Source organism: Elephantulus edwardii, unplaced genomic scaffold (assembly GCF_000299155.1).
Source record: "Elephantulus edwardii isolate Elephantulus edwardi_28Jun2011 unplaced genomic scaffold, EleEdw1.0 scaffold00003, whole genome shotgun sequence".
In the NCBI taxonomy this organism is placed as follows: domain Eukaryota; kingdom Metazoa; phylum Chordata; class Mammalia; order Macroscelidea; family Macroscelididae; genus Elephantulus; species Elephantulus edwardii.
The window spans coordinates 1,924,866-1,943,540 of record NW_006399753.1 but is presented as its reverse complement, the minus strand read 5'-3'; the positions used below and the strand labels follow the sequence as shown (position 1 = coordinate 1,943,540).

At 50.6% G+C, this 18,675-nt stretch overlaps 1 protein-coding gene across 1 annotated transcript in view; it reads right to left on the bottom strand.

The window, feature by feature from the left end:
• TSNARE1 (t-SNARE domain containing 1) overlaps window positions 1-14,702 on the bottom strand; it is a 62,144-nt gene extending 47,442 nt beyond the window's left edge. The window contains 4 exon segments of the mRNA XM_006879447.1: window positions 11,844-12,311; window positions 13,224-13,322; window positions 13,325-13,360; window positions 14,615-14,702. Of these exon segments, the coding sequence (XP_006879509.1) occupies window positions 11,844-12,311; window positions 13,224-13,322; window positions 13,325-13,360; window positions 14,615-14,702 (691 nt within the window).
• Window positions 14,703-18,675: the final 3,973 nt, after the last annotated feature.

Sequence of the window (18,675 nt, the reverse complement as noted above, 5' to 3'; positions counted from 1 at the left end):
ATGCTCTACTGGAGAAGGAGGGGCAATCTCCTCCTGTACCAATCAGATCTGATTTGATGGTACACACACAAAAAAAATCAACGTCATTCATAACCAACTTAACCACCTTCTAGAACAAAGCCCAACTCTTTTTAAAAATAAACAAAACTCTCCAATAAGTTTACTATGTCTATCATCAGCTAAAACCGACTAGACTTATCAAGAACAGTTAGTGAACAGAAAACAGATAAAGAACTGACCGAGATGGTGGAGTGAGGAGAGACGGTCTCGTCCGCAGCTAGTGTGGCACAGTTTCTGCTGCTGTTGTTGTTGGGGGCAGTTAAGTCACTATGACTCACAGGGACCCACAAACCCCAGAGCCGAGCTCTGCCCTCTGCAGCACCGTCCTTACAATGTCCACCATGCGCAAGCCCATCACTGCAGTCCCGGGGCCAGTCCACCTTGTTGGGGGTCAGCCTCTCCTCTGGCCCCTTCCCATCTTTCCCAACTGACGTCTTTTTAGACACTAAAAAATAGTATGGTAAATACACATAATATGTAAACAAAATTGGGTTGCCAGTAAGAGGAGAAATGAATATAGGGAAAAGACAGAAATTAAATTTGTGAAGTAAAAAAAAAAAACACCTTTAATTTCAAATAAGCATTTCACTAGCTGAGATGAAAAGATTAAATAATGCAGAATGAGAGACTAAAATTTATTCCAATTCTATAAAAACCATAAACTGACAGATCTAAAAATTTCCACAAGCCCCAAGCATGAACAAGTATTAAAAAAAAAACACTAGTGGGGTTCTAAAAGCCACAGAGCCCATTCTGACACAGAGCATGTATCTGTGGAGACACCCTGCCCCGTGCGCCGTCCGTGATCACAGGTGTGGGGTGACCCTGCCCGTCTGCCGTCCGTGATCACAGGTGTGGGGTGACCTTGCCTGGTCCGCTGTCCGTGATCACAGGTGTGGGGACACCCTGCCCCGTGCGCCGTCCGTGATCACAGGTATGGGGTGACCCTGCCCGTCTGCCGTCCGTGATCACAGGTGTGGGGACACCCTGCCCCATCCGCTGTCCGTGATCACAGGTGTGGGGTGACCTTGCCCGGTCCGCTGTCCGTGATCACAGGTGTGGGGACACCCTGCCCCGTGCGCTGTCCGTGATCACACGTGTAGAGTAGAACCTGCTCCACAGGTTTTCAGCGGATCATTTCTTAGCAGCAGGTCTGCAGAACTCACATCCACGAGTTCTCTGGGTGGGCACAAAACTCCAACGTCTGGCAAGTACCTTACCTATAAGCCTGACAGCGGTGATAACGCAGTCTTTAAAAGAGCCAGGGGAAAGTGCACATCATTCACAGAACAAGATATAAAAATTATTTCATCCTCTGACCCAAAACTATAAGAACTAAAAGATGAAGAAATGACAACTTTAAAATTATGAAATGATAACAAAAAAAAAGAAATTTCAGATAGAATTCCATACAAAGTGAAAACATGTTTTAAAAATAGAGGCAAAATAAAGATTTCTTTTAGACAAACAAAAGCTGAGAGAGTCTGTTTCTACCAGACGTGCACAACCAGAAGCGTCAGCAAGTTCTTCTGCTTGGAAGGGTCAAATAAACGGAAAGGTGGTCTCCACAGAAAACAGAGGAGCGTCAACAGCATGGCAGACACCCCAGACATGGCCTCCTCCTGCTCAATCTCCCCAAAAGACAGCTCATCATCAAAGTAAAATCAGCAATGTTATTGCAAACAACAACATACTGTTACTGGCATGAGTAATTGTACGGAAATACCTCAGGGGGTAGAATGTCTATGTGATATGGCACACTGATATCTGACAGGACGGCGAACTGTGAAAGACACAACTCTAAATGACAGAGCAAAAAAACAGAGGCCTTGCTAATAAGGCAACGATGGAGACGCAAAGAAAGAGTGGAGAGAAACCGAGCAACTGGGAACGAAGAGAGCGACCAGCAGGACCGCAGGTCAAAGCCGAGCACGTCGGTGTTGACGCTGGAGCGAGACGTGCCCAGTGCCGGCGGTCACGAGAGGAGCCATTAGTCACGGGCCACGCAGGTGCCAACTGTAATTCATGAAAGTTAAACAAAACCAGACATCCTGCTCCTCAGCTGCACCCACATCACGCATTCTACACAGACCCCTTCAGCGAGGGCACGTTACACGCTGCATCCACCCGCAGCTCTACCACAGAGCATGCTTTCACCATTCCCATCAAATGCATGGGCACTCAGCATGAGATTAAAAGCAAACCTCAAATACACATGATACTTTCAAAAATCAGATAAAACTTATAATTAAAAGAGCCAGGAGAAAAAAAATCATGAGAAACTATAGTGGACAGAGTATCACTCCAAACAACAAAACTAAGGATAAAAGAGGATATTTTATGACTAGAAGAGCAACAAAAGATTTTTTAAAAAGTCAAAACTCCTCTAGGTTTCTAGGTGACTAACAGCACAGTTAGACACATCTGCAGTGAAAACAGACAGAATGAAAAAAGGGCAATCAGCCAGGTTCACAGCGGCAGTCTGCAACGTCAACGGTTCTACTCTCTGAGGAGCAGAAATACCAAGTGTCACTGCACAATGAGACGGACAGCAGGTTGAGTAGCGGACCTGAGTGAGATGTAGATATCACACATGTCACCCAGAAACCGCACACAGTACACACCCACCATGCAGCCACAGCACCCCCCATCACACACCCCACCCAGACACAGCACATGCATTCCTACCAAGTTCACAAGGGACCTTTATCAAGATAGAGGCCTTTTCTGGCCACAAGGCAAGTCTCAGTATATTTAAGATAAATGAAACTATACAAAATATCTTTTTATGACCACATAAAGAGTTAAACTAGAAATCAGTAACTCAAAGATATCTGAAAATATAATCATTTGAAGACTAAACAACACACTTAAAAATAATCACTAGTAAAAGAAATCACAGGTGGAAATTATAAGAAACATTTTAACTGGAAGAAACAAAAGCACACATATAAAAGTGTGTGTGTGTGTGTACATGTACATATATACATATATGGAAAGCAGTGCACAGAACAGAGTGAAATTTCAGGAATAAATGTTACACTGGAAAAGAGGAAAGGTCTCCTGTCAATAATCAAACAAAAGCAAATCAAACCCAAAGTAAGTAGAAAGTAGGAAATAATAAAGATGAGCAGAAGTCAATTAACTCAACACTGGACAATAGAAAAATAACAAAGTCTAAATCTGGTTCTTTAAGATGATCAATAAAATCGATAAACCTCTAGTCAGACTAATCAAGAACAAAAAGAAGCTATAATTTATCTGGATCAGAAAAGCAGCACAAGCTTTCCACACCTGCTGGTAATCAAAGGCTACTGCAGGCACACTGTGTGCACGGTCCCCACTGCAGGCACACTGTGTGCATGGTCATCACAGCAGGCACACTGTGAGCACGGTCCCCACTGCAGGCACACTGTGTGCATGGTCATCACAGCAGGCACACTGTGTGCACGGTCCCCACTGCAGGCACACTGTGTGCACGGTCCCCACTGTAGGCACACTGTGTGCACGGTCCCCACTGCAGGCACACTGTGCATACATGGTCCCCACTGTAGTCACACTGTGTGCACAGTCCCCACTGCAGGCACACTGTGCACACATGGTCCCCACTGTAGTCACACTGTGCGCACGGTCCCCACTGCAGGCACACTGTGCACACAGGCACCACTGCAGGCACACTGTGCGCACGGTCCCCGCTGCAGGCACACTGTGCGCACGGTCCCCGCTGCAGGCACACTGTGTGCACGGTCCCGGCTGCAGGCACACTGTGTGCACAGTTCCCATTGCAGGCACACTGTGTGCACAGACTCCAGTGACAATTTAGATGACATGGATAGCTCCCTGAAAAACATTAGATTATCAAGGCATGCTTGAAATAGGTAACTTAAATAGCTTAATAACATTAAAAATACTGAATAGGGGAGCTCTGGTGGCCTAGTGGCAAGAAGCTGCACTGCAATCCCAGAGGTACACAGTTCAAATCCACCAGATGCTCTGCCAGAGACAGAGGAGCAATATCCTCCTGTACCAGTCAGATCTGATTTGACGGTACATGCACACAAAATCATAAAAAAAAATACTGAATATACACTTTAAATTTTCCTATAATGAAAATCCATGGCCGATCCTACTAAATATGTGAGGAAGAATAATGCCAACTCTACACAAAGACTTCCCGAAAACAGAGTAGAGGACGCACTTCTCAATTTATTTCAGGATTTATTTTAAAGTTATAGTAATCAAGATATATGGAAACACAAAGAAGGCGAACAGTTGTAAACAGACACTAGTGACTGGAATGCGGAATGTGAGATGATTGAATGCAGGGAAACTGGACATTGTTAAGAAAGAAATGGAACACACAATGGACATACAAGGTATTGGCGAGATGAGATGGACTGGCACGGGGCATTTTTAATCAGATGATCACATGCCAGAGATGAAAAGGTGAGGAAAAATGGGGTTGCTTTCATAGTTAAAAAAGTCATTTCTAGATCCATCTGGAAATACAATGTTGTAAATGACAGGATAATATCCATACACATACAAGCAAAGTCCAATGAGCACCACTATCATTCAAATATATACACCAACAACTAGAGCCAAAAAGGAGGAAACAGATTTCTACCAACTTTTGCAGTCAGAAATCAACCAAATAAGCAATCAAGATTCCATACGACCCAGGCATTCCACTGCTTGGCATATACCCTGAGAAAACGAGAACTGAGACTTGAACCCCAGTGTTCATAGCAGCACCGTTCACCATCGCAAGAACATGGAGACAGTCCTGATGTCCAGTCACCATCGAATGGATTGAGAAACTATGATACAATCACACAGTGGAATACTACGTAGCACACGGGAGCAGTAATTTTGTAAATTCTTACCTAACTTGTCAAGGACTGGAAAGAATAATGATGCGTGAACGAACTCAGTCTCATAAGGAAAAATATTGTATAAAACCATTATTGTAGAATGAGTATGAGGATCCAAGGTGGGGGTGATTGGAAGCAGAGGGGTGAGGATGTGCGGGGAGAGGGGAGAATTAATCAGAAAGTTGTACAATTTGATTGCGGAAGGTGAGGGAAGTTGGGAGAATCCGTTCTGGAAAACAATGTATTCAAATTTTGTAAATAAACTAGTATAATAAAAAAATGCATTCATAATAATGGGTGACTGGATGCAAAAGCTGAGAACACAGAAGAAAAATCAGTAGTTGGAAAACATGGACTTTGAGATAGAAATGAAGACAGAGATAGAATGATAGAATTCTGTACAATTAATGATATATTTATTGCAAATACTTTTTATAAGAAACACAAAAGCAAGCTACACATATGGATTTCACGTGATGGGATGCACAGCATCAGATCAATTACATCTGTGGAAAGAATTGCCAGAGAAGTTCAATATCAGCTGTGAAAACTAGGTCAGGTGTTGATTGTGGAACAGATCAACAACTACTCGTATGTAAGTTTAAGCTAAAGTTAAATAAAATTCAATCAAATCCACAGGAACCAAAATTTGACCTTGAGTATATCCCACTCGAATTTCAAAACCATCTAAGGAAAAGGTTTGAGGCCTTGAACACCAATGAACAAAGACCAGATGAGCTGTGGGAGGATATCAACAATATCGTCCAGTAAGAATACAAAAGGTCATTACAAAGCAGAGTAGGAAGAAAAGACCAAGATGGATGCCAGACGAGACTCTGAATATTGAACTAGAGCACCGAGAAGACTAAGCAAAGGGAGGAAATCAAGATATTAAGAAGGTGAACAGAAGATTTCAAAGGGCAGCACACGAAGACAAAGTAATATAATGAAATGTGCAAAGAGCTGGAGTCAGAAAATAAAAAAGGCCAAATTGACTCAGTATTTCTTAAGCTGAAGAAACTGAAGAATAAATTCAAGCCTCGAGTTTAAGGATGCTATGGGCAGAATATTGAATGACACAGGAAACATTAAAAGATGGAAAGGAATATGCAGAGCCAATGTACCAGAAGGAATTGGCCGACAGAAAAATTTCATGATACAACATACGAGCAAGAGCCTGTGGGGATGAAGGAAGAAGTTCAACATATTCAGAAAAAAAACTGGCAAAAAACAAGACCACAGGAATTGATGGCATGTCAACTGACATATTTCAACAAACAGACCTGGATGCACTCGCCAAGTTGTGCCAAGAAATCTGGAGGACAACCACCTGGCCAACTGACTGGAAGAGATCGATATTTGTTCCTATCCCAAAGAAAGGTGCCAGAGTGTGGAAATTATTGAACAGTATCATTAATATCACATGCAAGCAAGATTCTGCTGAAAATGACCCAAAACCAACTGGAACTGCCAGAAGTGTAGGCTGGGTTTAGAAAAGGCCATGGAACTAGTGATATTGTAGCTGATGTTAGATGGATCTTGACTGAAAGCAGAGACGGCACATAACGACAACAACAACCAAGCTAGGATGTCATTGCCATGTGTAATAAATAGATATCCCACACAAAGACACAGCAAACTGAATTTAGAGAAAGTCCCACGACAGAGTCCTTGGTGGGAAGCTAGTCTTTTCAATCAAATTGCCGCAATGAGATACTGAACCTCAACACCAAATAATCAAACAAAAACTCACTTCAATGCCGATCACAGGTTTAAATGAAAATTATAAAACATCTGTTGATGGGGGAAACTCTTGCAATGTTTTAGTTGTAGTTGTACTTGTTGTTGTTGTTGCTGTTATGTACTGTCGAGTTACCTGCAACTCATAGTGACCCTACGTACAACAGCCCTAAGCCCTGCTCTATCCTGTGACAATCTCACTGTCACCGACACACCTACCCCTATTACCTCAGTCACTGAGTCAATCCACTTCAAAGAGGGTCTTCCTCTCCTGAGCTGTCCCTCCACCCTCCTAAGCATGACGTCTTTCTCCAAGGACTGGTTCCTCTTTGCAACATGCCCAAAGTATGTCAGACGAAGCTTCAGAATCTTTGCCTTCACGGAGCAGACTGGTTTAACCCTTTCTAGAACAAACCTGTTTGTTTTCTACTCTTCTCCAGCACCAAAGCTCAAAGGCATCAATTCTCCTTCTATGCTCCCTAATCACTATCCAGCCATCTGATGCAAAGACCATGGCCTGTATCAGGTGCATCTTACTCTCCAGAGTGACACCACTGCTCTTCAGTACTTTGGAACGGTCCCTAAGAGCAGACTTTCCCATCACAATACGTCTTTTAATTTCCTGGCTGCTGGTGCCAAGAGTGTTGACTGTGGAGCCAAACAAACTAAAGCTGTTTACAATCTCTATCTCTTCACCATCCATCCTGATGCTGCCAATTGGTCCAGTGGTGAGAATCTTTGTCTTCTTGACACTGAGCCTCAATCCATATTGAAAGCTGTAGTCCTTGACCCTCTGCAGCAAGCGCTTCAGGTCCACCTTAGTTTCAGCAAGCAAGGTTGTGTCATCTGCATAACACAGATTATTGATGATTCTTCCTCCAAACCTGATGCCACACTTCTCCTCATAGAGCCCAGCCTCCTGGATAATCTGTTCTGCATACAGGTTGAAAAGGTATGGAGATAGGACACATCCCTGGCATACACCCTTCCCAATTTTGAACCATGCAGTGTTTCCTTGCTCTGTTCTGACGACCGCCTCCTGGTACAAGTATAGGTTTCATATTAGCACAATCAATTCTTCTGGGATTCCCATTCTTCTCAGAGTCAACCACAGTTTGTTGTGATCCACAGAGTGAAATGCCTTTGCATAATCAATAAAACACAGATACACATTCCTCTGCTATTTCCTGCTTTCAGCCAAGATCCATCTAGCATTAGCTACAATATCCCTAGTACCACGACCCCTTCTAAACCCAGCCTGGACTTCTGGCACTTCTCTGCTGATATGCTGTTCCAGTCATTTTTGGATAATCTGCAGCAGAATCTTGCTTGCATGTAGATGGTTAAGAGTATACAGTCATTGTACCGAAAGGAATCAGCAGACACAGAAGAATTTCATGAAACGATACATGAGCAAGAGTGGGTGGTGATGAAGGAAGAAGTTCAAGATGCTTGAAAGAAACTGGAAAAATAGTAAGACCCCAGGAATTGATGGTATACCAACTGATGTATTTCAACTAACAGATGTTGCCCTAGATGTGCTCACCAAGTTGTGTCAAGAAATATGGAGAACAACCACTTGGCCAACTGACCATTCCAAAGAAGGCAGATCCAGCAGAGTGTGGAAATTATCAAACAATATCATTGATATCATAATGTTTTAGTAGGCAAAATATTATTAGGTAGAGTACAAAAACCAAACACTATTCTGAACAGCTGCTAACATTAAAAAGTAAAATGTTTGATCCTTAAAAGATACTATTAAGATAAATGATACACTGAGGGGAGATATCAACAGCACAGGCATCTATCTTAGGACGAAGTCCTGTATCCAATATAGTTTCTGTAATCCAATGAGCATGCACTTGGTGAATCTGGGGTTCGGTTCAGTGACTGTCGAACTGGCAGGCAGCACACTGACTGAATACCTTTCTATTACCGTATCTTCTACATCAGGACAAACTGACAAGGATTGGTGTCGCGTTCACCTCCGTAAAGAACATCTCAAGATCCATCAGGAAGTCTAACGCTGTCAGTGGCACAGGCTAGAAGGACAGTGAGCCCAAGGGGCCCTGGCTCAGAGTGGAGATGGGGTGACTGACTGGAAGGATGGTGGGGACCCGTGAGGTCATGGAAAGGTCCTTTCCCTTCAGGGGTGAGCCGCTGGATGTGACAGTCACAGCTGCAGCCACCGCCATAAAGCGGCTGCAGTGCATCCTGGGTATATTCCACTCCACGAAGGTGCATCATGGGGTCCACGTGAGCCACAAGGCAGAGCCCTGACCCAGAGTCTCCCCGTCCCGCGTGCCCACCCAACCCTCGGTCCCTGGCCCACCCACCCTCTCCCACGGCAAGTGTCCTGAAGCCACTCAAGGGCCCGCCTGGTCAGAACCGTCTCTCCCCTCCAGGCTGGGGCGGGTGGGTCTGTTCACCTTTCACCTCCTAGTGTCCTGACCAACATCTGACCCCCTCATATTCCCAATATGACTGAGGGGAGCCCACAGACACCCTACCCCGCCACAGCATCTGGCCATGTGCCACCTGTCCTCCTCATCTTCAGTTCTACCTGGGCGACCCCAGCAATCATGCCAGGGAATACTTCAGGAAATGGTGCATGCAGTGCCCCAACCTGATCAAGTCAGCACCCTAACTAAACATGGGCCCTGGGTGGACGAGCAGCCTCAGGGGGCAGAGGGACACTGGGCCAGGAGTCAAAAGGACACACGAGGACAGCAGCCAGAATACAGATGGGACGACCTCACACATGCGATGCTCTAAAGGGCACGAGGTGCCCTCTGAGACCCTCAACCACTGTGCCTACGCCTGCCACGTGCAGGAAGGTCCCCACCCTGGCCTGGTGACCCCTTCGCCTGCTGCTCCATCCTTTGCCACAGACAGGGGCCCCGACTGAAGGGCCAGAGACCCCAGTTGGCTTCAGGGGGGTATGAGGGCCAACCCCGCCCTCTCTCCTGGGGAAGGAAGGGCCCATGCTCTCCCTCAGCTCAGTCTTCGGGGCGCTGAATCCTCACACAGCACCTCAGTTTCTCCTCTGTGGTGGACTAGGACCACCCTGCAGGCTGGGGGGACCCCCTGAGCTCACAGTCACAGAGATCTAGATGCTATGATATCCAGCCAGCTCTTAGGGAAAGCGTGGAAACTTCCAGTCCCACTAATGTCACTGTGGACACCACGCTCCTTCCTCAGGCCATGGTGAGGTAACACTGCCGTCCCTACTCCCTGGGCATGGCCGCGATGCTAACAGGCACCAGGCCTTCTCCAATCTCCCAGGAGGCTCACGTTCACACAGACAGGAATGGGGGTCGGGGTGAACATGGGGCTCCACCCCCAAGCAAGAAGTGTGATTTAGAACCATTCTTACAGTTCTAAAAAAGAGGAGCCATGTGGTCACCCCTCCCTTCACTGCTGAGGAGACAACCAGAACACTCTTGGATAAGGCCCCAACCCACCCAGACCGGTCCCTATTGACCCACGTCCTTGTGTGCACACACACACACACCCCCCTGCAGGCCACGCCCTCATCTGTGGGGGACACACCCCCCTACACACACAGTGCCCTCATCTGTGGACACATACCCCACCTCCCTACACACACTGCCCTCATCTACACACACACACAATCCCCTCATCTGTGGACACCCCTCACCCCCCACCCCCTAACCCTGCAGGAAACACCCTCATCTTTGGGGACACATACACCCCCCACCCTCCTACACCTGCAGGCAACGCCTTCATTTGTGGGGACACACACACCCCCTCCCTACACACACGGCCCTCATCCATGTGTATACACACACCTGCACACCACACCCTCATCCATGTATGTACACACACGCACGCACACAAGGCCTTCATCTATGTACACACACACCTGCAGGTACTGTGCCATCGCCCCCAGCCCAGTGGAGACCAGAATAGCTGCCAGTGGTGCTGACTCTTCCGTCATCATGGGCCCTAGTCACACAGGACACAGGGACAGGCCCAAGCAGCAAGGGACCCCACCTTGTCTCTGGCCACGGCCAAGCCTGGCCAGCTCCACAAGAGAACTCCATCTCCCTGTGGCCAGAGCCCAGTACAGGGACACAGCACCATGGTCCTGGTCCAGCTCAACAGTGGAGGTGGGGGCGGCTGCCTCAGAAGCTGTCCCCCAGCTTGAGTGTGGCCCAGGGGCTGCAGCACCTCTGCTCCTTGTACACACTCCCAGCACCGGTCCCCACACCCCAGTCCCCAGGCAGAGCCTGGCCGGGAACTTTGAGTGGAGAACACAGACCCCCAGCTACGCCATTCTCCTGGAGGACAGCCCGCCCCCAGCACTCTCCCCTCGAGTCTCAATCTGCCCATCTCAACTTTTCAGGGTCACAAGAGTTCATTCTCGATGAAAAACTATCATAGGACACACATGTCCACCTGCAGGCTGAAATTCAGGTCATGATCAGGCAAATGACAGAGGACGAAGTTCTAGGAGGACAGAACAGGAGAGTATCAGTCAGAGCAGCTGGCAGGGAAGCGCGTCTCCAAACCCCTGCACTCTGCTGTGTGCACCAGGCACAGGGTCAGACGCAGCCTCAGTCGGTCCCCAAGGGTCATGGGCCCCCAGTCTCACTGGATGACCATGACACCCAATCCTCTAGCTCTTCTGTGTGGGCTGGGCTCTCAGCTCAGGGACTGAGAAGTAGGGCGGAGCCAAAAGCTAAAGAGAAGGATTTTCTTCTAAAGCTCCTTCAGTGCTTGACAGGTGTTTATCAAGTGCAAGAATGGACAGATGGGTGGGCAGACACGGGAATAAAGATGGTGATGGTTATAAAGAGGACGAGAAAGTGGGGGAAGACCAGTGCAGACAGAGGAAGGCGAAAGGGAGAAGGAAAAGAAGGAGGATGAGGAAGAAGCAGGAATAGGGAAAGGAGGAGGGAGAGGAAGAGGAGGAAGAGAAAGAAGAGGAGGGAGAGGAGGAAGAAGAGAGGGGAGGAAGAGGAGGGAGAGGAGGAGGGTGGGAGGAGGGAGTGGAGGAGGGAAAAGAAGAAGGAGAAGAGGAGGAAGAGGAGGAGGGAGACAGCGAGGTCCCCTCAGAGCAGGAGGTGCAGCCCCAACAGCGGACACAGACGGCTCGCTAGGAGATCCAGGAACCTGCACCTGAGCCTGGCAGGAACTCACCTCTGGGCAGCTCGGGGCCAGTGCCCTCGGGGGCCAGGGCCTGGCAGGAGAAGGTCTTGGCCACCACCTGCTCCACGGGCGTGAGGCTCAGGGCCTGGGGCTTGCCCGCAGTGGGTCCAGGGACCACCTTGTGCAGCTCGGCCAGCTTGCGCCGCACCACGGCCCGCAGGTCCCTCCACTTGTGCTGGAGGTCCACCACATCACGGCGGCAGTAGCCCAGCGCGTTGACCGCCTGCAGGATGCGGCTCCACACGCGGTACTTGCGTGCCGGCTCTGCCTTGAGCAGTCCTGTCCCGAACAGCAGCTCGTGGTGCTTGCTGACCTTGGCCACCAGGACCTCCGTCTCCTGCGGGCAGAAGTTGGGTTTCCTCTTCTTGGCCCTGGAGGCACTGGGCCCTGCCATGCGGCCCAAGGGCCCAGCGGCCGCGCTGATCTCCGACGTCCAGCCTTCGGGAGTGACCCCTGGTCCTGGAACGGCACCAAAAGGTGGGTGTTGAAGGGGCCCGGTCAGCAGGGTGGTGGCTGTTCTGGTCATCATGGCACCTCCATTTGGCTTCAGCTTCAGGACACCGCTGCCCACAGCCACCCTCCCTGCTACATCCAGAGCCTTGGCCTGGTTAGGTGCTGCGTGGCTGGGCTACCGTGTCCCTGGCTCCCATCAGGGACCACGCAGAGTCACCTGCTCAGCACCTTCAGGAGGGCCTGACCCTCCCCTGTCCTCTGGACTGGAGTGGTGTTATTTCTACACAGGTAAGGACCTCACATCCCCAAGGTCTGTGCCCAGGAACCTGCCACAATGCAGCCTGTCCTCACCTACCAGGGGAGCCCTGTGAGTACAGGCCTCACCCCCACATGTGACAGACCCACCGGCACCCACCTCCTCCTCTCCAGTTCCTCCACAGGGTCCAAGCAGGCCTGTCTCCACCTGTACCTCCTCATGGCAGTGGGGCCAGTCCCAACCCTCACCTGCCTCCACAGGACAAGGGCCATGTGCCTCCAATGAATGTGCCTCGGGTCAGCTGGGAGCCTACCCCACCGCCCACTCCTGCAGGGCCCACCTTCCCATCTCCTCACTCAGCGGGCTAGAACACCCACTCTGGGATGAGCCCTGACGCACGTCCCAGCCCAGGGCGCCAGCCCCTCCTCTGGCCCGTCACTCCCTGCTCAGCCCCCTCCAAGTCCAGAGTCCCACGCACCCTCAGTCCCGCATGCTGCAAGCCGGCTGCCACCCATAGTCTCTCCACAGCTATGGGGGTCACAGGGCCCCTCATCAGCCTCTGCCCCTTCTGAGCTCAGAGCTGCCAAGGCACCCCACCTGCATCCCACCGTCTCTCTAGTCAGACCTCCTGGGACCCCTACCCCACATCCAAGGAGAAGTACTTCACTTCCAGGCCCGAGGCCTCTGGGAACGCCCACTGCCGACCCCGTCCTTCCCCACACAGGGGTCCTGTGGGCTGCGCTCTGGTGACGGGCAGGGAAGTGGTGGATGCCATACTCCATCCAACACTAGGCGCACTCTACGACAGTAAGGACAGCCACAGTTACTGCCCAGCCAGCACGTGCACAGCCACGGTGGACAGCAGGGCCTGGCCTCCAGGAAGCCCTCCAGAGCGAGTGCCCTAGGAATGCCCTGCTCCAAGCCTGCCGACAGAGCCCAAGGTTCAGGTGTTGGGACACGATCTGGGCTCAGCTCCCTGAGAGGTCCCCCAAACCAGGTGAGCTCCCTCAGAGTGCTCGAGGGGCCAGGCGAGTGGGATGATGCTCGGAGCAGAAAACGGAGACCAAGGGATGGAGATTCTACCTTCATTCAGAATCCCGCAGGATCCGAGCCCGTGAGGGTCTTGCCACATTTCACAGGTCCTTTCTATGGTGACATCATGGAAACCTCCCCCTTCTGCCCACGTCCACAGCACCCAGGGCAGGCTGGACCCACAAGACATACTTCATCTTTACTTAGATGACCTTCGTTTATCCAAAAACACTCTTGGCGCATCTGTCAGGCAATTAGCCACCCTGAGATGTGTGACCTCAGGAAGCACCCCTCACATCTCCAAGCCCAGGTGTGCCTCCGTCCACAGCACCTTGAGCTCGGGAGGACACAGGTGTGCACAGAACCCAGCACACCCTGCACCCTCTGCATGACCCTCTCTCCAGGGTCCCTCCTGATGGAGACAGTAAGTGGTTTCAAGAAGGCAAGTGCCAGTGGCTGGTGGGGGTGGCAGCCAAGGCAGACACAAATCTCCGGACCCCAGTGATGACCACTGCAAGGTCCCCACTACCATGTCCATCCTGAGCTACAGTATGGCTCCCTAGAGTGGCCCTCTGTCCCACAGGTGCTATTTCTACTTGAGAGAGAGTGCCCCGGTCAGCCTGAGCCCTGTGACCCTCTGGGGAGGGACGGACAATGATGTGTAATGGACACAAAAGGATTGTTCCTCAGAGTGGGACACAGCCCCCACACAGCATGGCACCCTGATTGTTCCAAAGACTGAGGTGCCCGTGGCCTCTTCATCCCCCAGTGGCCATCTCCTGAGAGGGCAGGAACAGGATAGGAGTCAAGATGATCATGCTCCCTACATGTGTCCACAGAGTGCCCAGCACCCACTGCAGGCTCAGACCAGGCCCAGGGAGTTCAAGTCCACCAGCGGGACGGGCCACAACAGGCTCCACTAGGGAGACCTCACACCCAGCAATTGTGGAGCAAGGCCATGCCAGGCCCACCCCAGGGTCCAGAACCATGGCCCATCACAGGGTCCAGCTCCACGGCCCACCCCAGGCTCCACTGACAAGCGCTCGCACCAATCCACCCGAAGGTCCAGTGACAGGGGCTCTGGAGTCCACCTCAGGGCCCAGCAGCATGGTGCACACTCAGCTCACAGGGCAGGCAGGCAGGCTCATAAAGGGCGGAAGGTACATGACAGTCAATCAGTCAATCGTTAGGTGACCACCCCACCAGGCAAGGCCCGCCTTCGGCTGGTCCTGGATTAGCACACCCAGCTCACAGACAACGCCCGCCTGCCCTTGAACAAGCGGATCTGCCCTCACTGGACACAGGTGAACCTTTCTCACGGCCATTCTCCGCCACCTCACCCTGAATGCACTTCTGAATCCGAGAAGGCTGTGAGCCTGTCCTGTCCCAGCACTGTGGTCGGGCCGAAGAGAACCGCGTCCCACTGCCCCCAGTGACCTGTGAGTCCACTTAATGATGTGCTGGGGCGCACCTGTGTGCGGAACAGGAGTGCGTGTCCTCTGAATGCCCCCAGTGTTCCCTTGTGAATCATGGTACAAGCAACACCTAACTCCAGGGAAGCCCTGGTCAATCAAGGGTGACCGTGCAGAGCCCTGACCGCAGTGCTCCACTGCTGTCACCTCTGTCTCGGTGGGACCTGGGGGCTGTCTGCGTGTCTGGTCAGTTCACAGGCAGGTCTGGCTGCCAGCATCGTCTGAGGGTAGTTGACAGGAGTTCTCTCCGGAGGCCACCTGCTGGTGGTCTTTGCTGTATTTTGTTTATGAACTTGATGGTAAAGAGGGATGAGTCAAGCTCAGTGCCACGGGGTGGCAATGGTGACCTCCGCGTTAGCAGTATTCAGAGCACTGTGGGTGCAACCCACCACAGCCCCACGTGTACAGACAGACCCTCTCCACTGGACCTTCAGGCCCTGACCTTTTGGGAGGAGACCACCAGGCATGGTACCCACAGTGCCGGGCGGGAGGGGGGGGTTCTGAACTGCCAACCTCTCTGCTAGTGGCAGAGAGTTTCTGTAAGAGGAGCAGCTTCCACAAAGCACTGGGTCTTTTCTGGGCCCACTCTCTGCCTGGAGGCTCATCAGCTCCTATCTGCCAGAGATTCAACCCTGGCCATTGACCCAACAAGACAGCCCCCAGCAGAAGTCACCACGTCCTCTGGGTGATCGGCTCTCACTGGCCTAGTCTTGGAGACTGGAGGCTGTAAGAGGTTTTATCTCGGGTCCCAGAACTGCCATAGTCCCTTGAGGGTGGAGAGGCCACAGCCAAGTCTGCAAGACCACCAGCCACAGTCCACACCATCCAAGGACCACACTCCAAGAACCAGGACGGCACATGGCATTTCCCGAGGGAAACACAATTAACTTGGAGATAATTCTTCAAAGACAACCAGAAAGAGACACATATGTTTGGAAATTATAAATAACCTTCTAAATAACTCTTGGGCCAAAAAGAAATCATAGTGAAAACGAGAAAATATTTAGGACTGAAAAGCCACTAATATACTCATATTCCAAATGCCTGGTGCTAGACCGCGGCACTGATTATGTGGGAATTCATCATCTCAAGCACTTTCATTAAGAGATAATAAAACCTGAGTATTAATGAGATAAGCATCCAAATTGGGAGCAAGAAAAATGAAAAGCATCAGCTTGAAATAAAAAAGAAGAAAATAACAAAAATACAAGACGAAATTAATCAAATCTAAAATCCAGCATGTGACAGAAAAGATCAAGAAAGCCAAGTGAGTCCTTTGCAAAAACTTCCAAAATTGCTAAATATCTTTCAATGTTGACTTTTTTAAAACAAAATCAAGGAATAAGGACTCACACCCAGGGCCATCACGTCAATTCAGCCTCACGCTGATAACCTTCGCCTTTTCCCAGCTGCACACCTTACGGGAGGGGGGACAGGCCACCTTTCTCCCAAGGAGTAGCTAGCTGGCAGATTTGAACCACCAACCTTCTGAGTTGCAGCCCAACACATAACCCACTACGCAAACAGAGCTCCTACAATAACTAGAAGGCACCACTAAGTAACCTTCAGATTCTGACTCAGGCCATGGCCTTCACAGTGACTTGCTATGCATTCAAGAAAGACTTTTGAAGAGGCTGCCTTTTTTTTTTTTTACATTTATTTAACAGACACATTTCTAGGAAAACAAAATGCCGTAAAATTGACTCTGAAGAAATAGAAGGCTTGAATAGGTCTTGAATCAAGAGAAAACCCAAGGTCTTCTAGTGGATCCCAGGGCAGGGCCCCCAGCACAGGGCAGAACTGCCCCAGGGGGCTTTCCCTCTCATCTTTGGGGGACTGCCTCCCTGCCCCCTCTTTCTGCCGCACGGTGGCTGAGGGCTGCAACTGTGACACTTCAGTTAGCAGCGGAGTGCTGTGCCCACCGCATCACCACAAGTACAGAAACTGAGCTGGGAGTCAGCAACCTTACCTCAAAGATCATGGAGTTACAGCAAAATGTCAAAATATTCAAGAAAGGTCACGGCATCTTCCACAGACTCATGAGACACAGGCATGGCTTCATAGCTCAGCTCAGAAGGGCAGGGAGAGAAACCCGCATGGAGAAGACAGGGAGAGAGAGAGGGACCTGCACCGAGAGGACCCGGAGAGGGAGACCTGCACCGAGAGGAGAGTGAGAGAGATCTGCACAGAGAAGACAGGTGGAGAGAGAGAGGGACCTGCACTGAGAGGACCCGGAGAGGGAGAGAGATCCGCACCGAGAAGACAGGGAGAGGGAGAGGGACCCGCACCGAGAGGACCCCGAGAGGCACAGCTCCTCAGGGCACGAACGACATTATCTATGCAGGCAGCACTTCGGTATCCACAGATCAGCCATCAGGATGAATTAAAAAAGGTTTAGCCAAATGGCTGGATACAGAATCAGTGCAAAAATATCAGTGACCCCCTACAAGAAAACTCCACAGTGTTTTCAACAAGAGTGGGGTGGAGCTCCCCGATTAAAACAAGCATGGAAGCAGGAGTGGCATCCACTTCTGTAACAGCTTGCCTCCAGAAACCCTATGAACCTGGAGAGAGGATGAGAGACACCCAAGTGTTGAGGACTCTCCTTCATAGGGTCGCTATGAGTCGCCTGCGACTCGACGGCACTTAACAACAACAAACTTCAAGAGAAGAAAGACGTGAAGACGGAGGGGGATAGCGGCTGAGGGCAGAGGTAAAGGATGGACCAGCCGACGGCTCACAGAGTCTCCTGTGCTTCCTGATCGCAGCGCCACTGACGCAGGTGAAAACCTCAATGTCGAGCATGGTGGTTGCTGCCAAATTCCAACTATTAAGATGGCATTCTAGGTATGCTCAAAAGTCAGACCACGTGACTGAACAACAACCATGTGACCCAGCTATTGCCACATGATCTAGCAACAACACGTCTGGCCTGAAGTGAGACAACCTGAAAGCAGGTGCAGACAGATGTGTGCCATGGCAGCGGTCACAGGATCCGGGGGGTGGAGACAACCCCAGTGTCCACCAACAGCTGACTGGAAAACACAACACGGTTTCCACGAACACAACTCAGCCATAAAGAAAACAACCTCCTGATCTATGAAATGTGTATGAAACCTTGAAACATGATGCTGGCTGGAGCAGGCAGGACACGGAAGGGACACGAGTAGGGACACGAGTAGGGACACGAGGGGAGACACGAGGGGGGACATGAGGGGGGACACAGGGGGACACGAGGGGAGACACGAGGAAGGACGAGGGGGACACGAGGGGGGACACGAGGGGGACACAGGGGGACACGAGGGGAGACACAAGGAGGGAAGAGGGGGACACGAGGGGGGACGAGGGGGACACGAGGGGGGACACGAAGGGGACAAGAGTGGAGACACGAGGAAGACATGAGGGGAGACACGAGGGGGGACGAGGGGGACACAAAGGGACACGAGGGGAACAAGAGTGGAGACACAAGGGGGACATGAGGGGGACATGATGGGGACACAAGGGGAACACAATGGGGGCACAAGGGGACATGAGGGGGAACACAAGGGGACACCAGGGGGGCATGATGAGGAACACAAGGAGGACACAAGGGGGGACATGATGGGGGACA